This window comes from Salvelinus sp. IW2-2015, linkage group LG7, assembly GCF_002910315.2.
Source record: "Salvelinus sp. IW2-2015 linkage group LG7, ASM291031v2, whole genome shotgun sequence".
Classification (NCBI taxonomy): Eukaryota; Metazoa; Chordata; class Actinopteri; order Salmoniformes; family Salmonidae; genus Salvelinus; species Salvelinus sp. IW2-2015.
The window spans coordinates 32,886,477-32,894,256 of NC_036847.1; the positions used below are offsets into that span (position 1 = coordinate 32,886,477).

General features: G+C 44.7%; 1 protein-coding gene across 3 annotated transcripts in view; it reads right to left on the reverse strand.

Moving 5' to 3' along the window:
- Positions 1-7,780, reverse strand: part of LOC111966109 (copine-9-like) — a 78,783-nt gene that overhangs the window by 57,940 nt on the left and 13,063 nt on the right. For all 3 annotated transcript variants that reach the window (XM_070444598.1, XM_070444597.1, XM_070444599.1), the window contains exon 3: positions 4,416-4,462. In XM_070444598.1, coding sequence (XP_070300699.1) covers positions 4,416-4,462 — 47 coding nt within the window. The remainder of the gene's footprint in view (positions 1-4,415; positions 4,463-7,780) is intronic.

Consider the following 7,780-nt stretch of genomic DNA (forward strand, 5'->3'; position numbering starts at 1 on the left):
GAGTGTTGTGTTCTAATGGCTGGCTCAGCCAGAACAGAACCAAGGGAGTGTTGTGTTCTAATGGCTGGCTCTCAGCCAGAACAGAACAAGGGAGTGTTGTGTTCTAATGGCTGGCTCTCAGCCGAACAGAACCAAGGAGTGTTGTGTTTAATGGCTGGCTCCTCAGCCAGACAGAAGCAAGGGAGTGTTGTGTTCTAATGGCTGGCTCCTCAGCCAGAACAAGAAGGGAGTGTTGTGTTCTAATGGCTGGCTCCTCAGCCAGAACAGAAACAAGGGAGTGGTGTGTTCTAATGCCTGGCTCCTCTAGCCAGAACAGAACCAAGGGAGTGTTGTGTTCTATGGCTGGCTCCTCAGCCAGAAAGAACCAAGGGAGTGGTGTGTTCTAATGGCTGGCTCCTCAGAGCAGAAGAACAAGGGAGTGGTGTTGTCCTAATGGCTGGCTCCTCAGCCAGAACAGAAGCAAGGGAGTGTTGTGTTCTAATGGCTGGCTCCTCAGCCAGAACAGAAGCAAGGGAGTGTTGTGTTCTAATGGCTGGTCTCTCAGCCAGAAACAGAACAGGGGGAGTGTTGTGTTCTAATGCTGGCTCCTCGCCAGAACAGAACAAGGGAGTGTTGTGTTCTAATGGCTGGCTCCTCAGCCAGAACAGAACAAGGGAGTGGTGTGTTCTAATGGCTGGCTCCTGCAGCTCAGCACAGAACGAAGGGAGTGTTGTGTTCTAATCAGAACCGAACCAAGGGAGTGTTTTGTTCTAATGGCTGGCTCCTCAGACAGAACAGAACCAACAGAGTGAGAGTGTCTGAGTGATTCTGTCACAGCCGGCCAGCCCCAGGGCTGGAGCTCCATTTGTATCTACCAGACACTAATCCCCATTGGGCAGAGGGCCTGGCTGGTATGGTCCAACAGCACACAGTAATGAGCTATTGATCCCTGCACTGCTTCAATACCCGGCTCATGACCTTAACGCCCAGCGCACATAATCCCAGCTATCAACTCTGTCCCTCCCAATCCATTATCCTGGGAGGGGGGTTTATTGGAACCCTACCTACCTGGCATCCATCGACTAAGGAACCATCCGTCGTCACCTGAGACACTTCCACCTGTTCTATGTTGGGGCATCGTTCTCTGAGATACGATTGGTTAATGGGTAGTGGAGCGTTGTGGGGAATGTTTGTATAAAACGKAAAGTGATTGAAATTGCTGTGAAGTGACTGAAACTAAGAGGGCACAGCACTATAGTGTGTCAATGCTACAGTTAGCTAGAAACAAATAGATTTACTTTTAACATTTTACTTTTAGTTTACACCAACACTTAAGTGCGTATCGTTTATCAACCCTTGTCTCAGTGTATGTGGTGGTGCTCAGAAATAGAGAGATGGGGAGTGAGGGAATATGATTTGGCTTGTGAGTCTTCACTCAATGAATGGTACACATACGCATGTCTGTAGTTGGGGATTGAAAGTTAACTGTGCTGATTATATAAAATATAGCACCAGTCAAAAGTTGGGACACACTTACTCATTCAAGGGTTTCTTACTATTTTCTACATTATAGAATAATAGTGAAGACATCAAAACTATGAAATAACATATATGGAATCATGTAGTAACCCCCCCAAAAAATTGTTAAACAAATCAAAATATATTATAGAATCTTCAAAGTAGCCACCCTTTGCCTTGATGAGAGCTTTGCACACTCTTGGCATTCTCTCAACCAGCTTCACTTGGAATGCTTTTCCAACAGTCTTGAAGGATTTCCCACATACACTGAGCACTTGTTAGCTGCTTTTCCTTCACTCTGTGGTCCAACTCATCCCAACCCATCTCAATTGGGTTGAGGTCAGGTGATTGTGGAGGCCAGGGCATGATGTAGCACTCCATCACTCTTCTTCTTGGTCAAATAGCCCTTACACAGCCTGGAGGTGTGTTAGGTCATTGTCCTGTTGAAAAACAAATGACAGTTCCACTAAGCGCAAACCAGTTTGGATGACGTATAGCTGCAGAATGCTGTGGTAGCCATGCTGGTTAAGTGAGCCTTGAATTCTAAATAAGTCACCTGAAAAGCACTCGCACACCATCACACCTCCTCCTCCATGCTTCACTGTGGGAACCACACCTCCTCCTCCATGCTTCACTGTGGGAACCACACATGCGGAGATCATCCGTTCAGCTACTCTGCGTCTCACAAAGACACGGAACCAAAAATCTCAAATTTGGGCCAAAGGACAGATTTCCAGCGGTCTAATGTGTCCATTGCTCGTGTTTCTTGGCCCAAGCAAGTCTCTTCTTATTGGTGTCCTTTAGTAGTGGTTTCTTTGCAGCAATTCAACCTTGAAGGCTTGATACCCTCAGTCTCCTCTGAACAGTTGATGTTGGGATGTGTCGGTTACTTGAACTCTGAAGCATTTATTTGGGGTGCAATTTCTGAGGCTGGTAACTCTAATCAACTTATCCTCTGCATCAGAGGTAACTCTGGGTCTTCCTTTCCTGTGGCGGTCCTCACGAGATCCAGTTTCATCATAGCGCTTGATGGTTTTTGCAACTGCACTTGAAGAAACTTTCAATGCCCAAATAGGGCTTTCTTCTGTATACCACCCCTACTTTATCCCAACACAACTGATTGGCTCAAACGCATTAAGAAGGAAAGAAATTTCACAAATTAACACAACCGTTAATTGAAACGCATTCCATGTGACTACCTCATGAAGCTGGTTGAGAGAATGCCAAGAGTCTGCAAAGCTGTCATCAAGGCAAAGGGTGGCTGCTTTGAAGAATCTCAATTTAAAACATATTTCGATTTGTTTAACACTTTTTGTTACTACATGATTCCATATGTGTTATTTCATAGATGTCTTCACTATTTTTCTACAATGTGGAAAATAGTAAAAATAAAGAGAAACCCTTGAATGAGTAGGTCTGTCCAAACTTTTTACTGGTACTGTATTTATTTGGCACATACACCAGATAGCTGCTGTGCAATGTGTTGTTTTACAGGGTCAGCCATAGGACAGTGCCCCTGGAGCAAATTAGGGTTAAGTGTCTTGCTCAAGAGCACATGGATTTTTCACCTTGTCGGCTCGGGTATTYGAGCCAGCGGTTACTGGCCCAACACTGATCGCTAGGCTACCTACCACCCTATAATTATGCCCTCTCTTTGATTAGCCCTGTCGCAATGAACAAGCTAGTGGAAGACGTCTTGCTGTAAGGGGATCGACTCAGACAAAGCCCTTAATGACATTCTTTAGTCAAGCAGTGTTGACTTATTAAATATATAAACAAACAAAAACCGTCAGCACCGTGGCAGAGATTAAATTGGATCTGCGCTTTAGGATAAAGGTTCTCTCAAGAGAAATGCAAGAAGAGGAAATTCAAGAGAGGTAGAGGGAGCGATAGAGATCGAGAGAGATAAAGATAGAGGGGAAGAAAGAGAGAGAGAGAGAGAGAGAGAGAAAAAGACAGAAAGATAGAGATACAGATTGAGAGAGAAAGAGAGAAAGGAGAGTGATATAGATTGAGAGAGAAAGAGAGAAAGGAGAGTGATATAGATTGAGAGAGAAAGAGAGAGAGCACTTTGAGAATGAGCTGGCTTGCTGCTGCTGATATTCCCAGCTAGACATTCCTCGGCATTGTGCAGTGCTCAAGGCTTGGTGGCTGGCATAGCAACAGTTTTGCTATGTAGAGGGACTATCGGCAAAGTCGACAGAGAAGGGCCGATGGCCGACAGAGAAGGGCCGATGGCCGACAGAGAAGGGCCGATGGCCGACAGAGAAGGGCCGATGGCCGACAGAGAAGGGCCGATGGCCGACAGAGAAGGGCCGATAGCCGACAGAGAAGGGCCGATAGCCGACAGACTAGAAAAGGACAATAGGCCGAGAGAGAGAGCGAAAGAGAGAGATCCCCCATCAGCTATGGTGTAGGTGTGAATATTTAATGAATCCCTCTAGAGCTGTAGACCTCTGGGGAAACTTTGGCTCATCTTGTTTACTATCTTACTACCTGAACCTATCTTATCCTGTCTTGTTCCCTCTCAATTGAGTTGAATTGTAAAAATAACAGCACATATTGTTGGGTACATTTCCTGCTTTTACATCCTGCTATCATTAACGTGAATGAGGATGACCATTCTATTTCTATGCCAGCACATGCAGTCAGCAATGGAGGAGAAGAGAGAATGTGCGTTTTCATTTGTCATTTGGCTGACCAACAACCGTCATCCAAAATTCCATGACCGTCACAGCCCCCTAATTTCAGTGATGGTGGATAAGCTCCAAAAACCAAGAAGAAGATGGAACAACATGAGTCTCAGTCTGGAAGGTTCTTACGTTTCCCCTAATCGTATGAATAAGTACCTTTAACAGAACAGCGAGTCAAGACGCAAATGAAAAAAGGCTGAAAATAGAACTTCCTTTTCAACTCACCTCCCTCCACTCTTTGGTGCCAATACCCTGCACATACAGCACAACCACTGCAGAGAGACAAAGAGAGAAGACAGAAGGCCATAGAACTGGAGAACATGGGGCCAGTTGCATTTGTAGAGCATTGCATTTGTAGAGTGTTTTTCATTTACAGACATAAAATCACAAAGCTCTCTACATTGTAGAGCAACCATTAAAATAAAAATGCTTTAAAAAAGGTCAAAACATTGAAACTAATAGAGAACTAATTTGGTAGCATAGTATATGACAGTCATTCAATTCTCCCTAAAAACATTTCTCTAATAAGCATTTCAGAAAAAAAAAACACTTGTTGATTCAGTTCAGGTTGGTCAACCGTTGCCACAGCCATGTAAACACAGCGGTTGAATGTTGGGCATCAGCGGTAATGCACTTCACTCTGGCTTCGTGCAGGCAATTAAAAATATGTTCTCTCTTCTAAAGGCCAATTAGGAACGTTGAGAAAACTGCATCGGGGCAAGTGTCTGGGCACCTTTGCAACGTTACTGCATTGGCAGTTGCTGCTCATGGCAGATCTAAAATAGTAACACAAGAATGGAGCTATATACAGGGAGTACCAGTACCAGATCAATGTGGAGCTATATACAGGGAGTACCAGTACCAGATCAATGTGGAGCTATATACAGGGAGTACGCAGATCAATGTGGAAGCTTATACAGGGAGTACCAGTACCAGATCAATGTGGAGCTATATACAGGGAGTACCAGTACCAGATCAATGTGGAGCTATATACAGGGAGTAACAGTCCAGATCAATGTGGAGCTATATACAGGAGTACCAGTCCAGATCATGTGGAGCTATACAGGGAGTCCAGTACCAGATCAATGTGGAGCTATATACAGGGAGTCCAGTACCAGATCAATGTGGAGCTATATACAGGGAGTACCAGTACCAGATCAATGTGGAGCTATATACAGGGAGTACCAGTACCAGATCAATGTGGAGCTATATACAGGGAGTACCAGTACCAGATCAATGTGGAGCTATATACAGGGAGTACAGTACCAGATCAATGTGGAGCTATACACAGGGAGTACCAGTACCAGATCAATGTGGAGCTATATACAGGGAGTACCAGTACCAGATCAATGTGGAGCTATATACAGGGAGTCCAGTAACCAGATCAATGTGGAGAGCTACAGTGAGGAGAACAAGTATTTGATACACTGCCGATTTTTGCAGGTTTCCTACTTATAAAGCATGTAGAGGTCTGTAATTTTTATCATAGGTACACTTCAACTGTGAGAGACGGAATCTAAAACAAAAATCCAGAAAATCACATTGTATGATTTTTAAAGTAATTAATTTTGCATTTTATTGCATGACATAAAGTATTTTGATCACCTACCAACCAGTAAGAATTCCGGCTCTCACAGACCTGTTAGTTTTTCTTTAAGAAGCCCTCCTGTTCTCCATCATTACCTGTATTAACTGCACCTGTTTGAACTTCGTTACCTGTATAAAAGACACCTGTCCACACACTCAATAACAAGACTCCAACCTCTCCACAATGGCCAAGACCAGAGAGCTGTATAAGGACATCAGGGATAAAATTGTAAGACATGCAACAGGCTGGGATGGGCTACAGGAAATAGGCAAAGCAGCTTGGTGAGAGGCAACAACTGTTGGCGCAATTATTAGAAAATGGAAGAAGTTCAGAATGACGGTCAATCACCCTCGGTCTGGGGCTCCAGCAAGATTCACCTCGTGGGGCATCAATGATCATGAGGAAGGTGAGTTATCAGCCCAGAACTACACGGCAGGACCTGGTCAATGACCTGAAGAGAGCTGGGACCACAGTCTCAAAGAAAACCATTAGTAACACACTACACTACACCGTCATGGATTAAAATCCTGCAGCGCACGCAAGGTCCACCTGCTCAAGCCCAGCGCATGTCCAGGCCCGTCTGAAGTTTGCCAATAAGACCATCTGGATGATCCAGAGAAGGAATGGGAGAAGGCCATGTGGTCTGATGACACAAAAATAGAGCTTTTTGGTCTAAACTCCACTCGCCCGTGTTTTGGAGAAGAAGAAGGATGAGTACACCCCAAGACACCATCCCAACCGTGAAGCATGGAGGTGGAAAACATCATTCTTTGGGGATGCTTTTCTGAAAGGGTAAGGATGACTGCACCGTATTGAGGGGAGGATGGATGGGGCCATGTATCGCGGAGATCTTGGCCAACAACCTCCTTCCCTCAGTAAGAGCATTGAAGAGTGGTCGTGGCTGGTCTTCCAGCATGACAACGACCCGAAACACACAGCCAGGGCAACTAAGGAGTGGCACCGTAAGAAGCCATCTCAAGGTCCTGGAGTGCGTAGCCAGTCTCCAGACACTGAACCCAATAAGAAAATCTTTGGAGGGAGCTGAAAGTCCGTATTGCCCAGCGACAGCCCGAAACCTGAAGGATCTGAGAAGATCTGTATGAGGAGTGGGCCAAAATCCCTGCTGAAGTGTGTGCAAACCGTGGTCAGAGACTACAGGAAACGTATGATCTCTGTAATTGCAAACAAAGGTTTCTGTACCAAATATTAAGATCTGCTTTTCTGATGTATCAAATAACTTATGTCATGCAATAAAATGCAAATTAATACTTAAAAATCATACAATGTGATTTTCTGGATTTTTGTTTTAGATTCCGTCTCTCATAGTTGAAGTGTACCCATGATAGAAATACAGACCTCTACATGCTTTGTAAGTAGGGAAAACCTGCAAAATCGGCAGTGTTCAAATACTTGTTCTCCCCACTGTATATACAGGGAGTCCAGTACCAGATCAATGGGAGCTATATACAGGAGTACAGTACCAGATCAATGTGGAGCATATACAGGGAGTACAGTACCAGATCAATGTGGAGCTATACCAGGGAGTACCAGTACCAGATCAATGTGAGCTATATACAGGAGTCCAGTACAGATCAATGTGGAGGCTATACAGGGAGTACCAGTACCAGATCAATGTGGAAGCTTATATACAGGGAGTACCAGTAACCAGATCAATGTGGAGCTATATACAGGGAGTACCAGTACCAGATCAATGTGGAGCTTAACAGGGTCCAGTACCAGATCAATGTGACTATATACGGGAGTACCAGTACCAGAAATCAATGTGGAGCTATATACAGGGAGTCCAGTACCAGATCAATGTGGAGCTTATATACAGGGAGTACCAGTACCAGATCAATGTGGAGCTATATACAGGGAGTACCAGGACCAGATCAATGTGGAGCTATATACAGGGAGTACCAGTAACCAGATCAATGTGGAGCTATATAGGGAGACCAGTAGAGTCAATGGTGGAGCTATTACAGGAGTTACAGTCCAGATC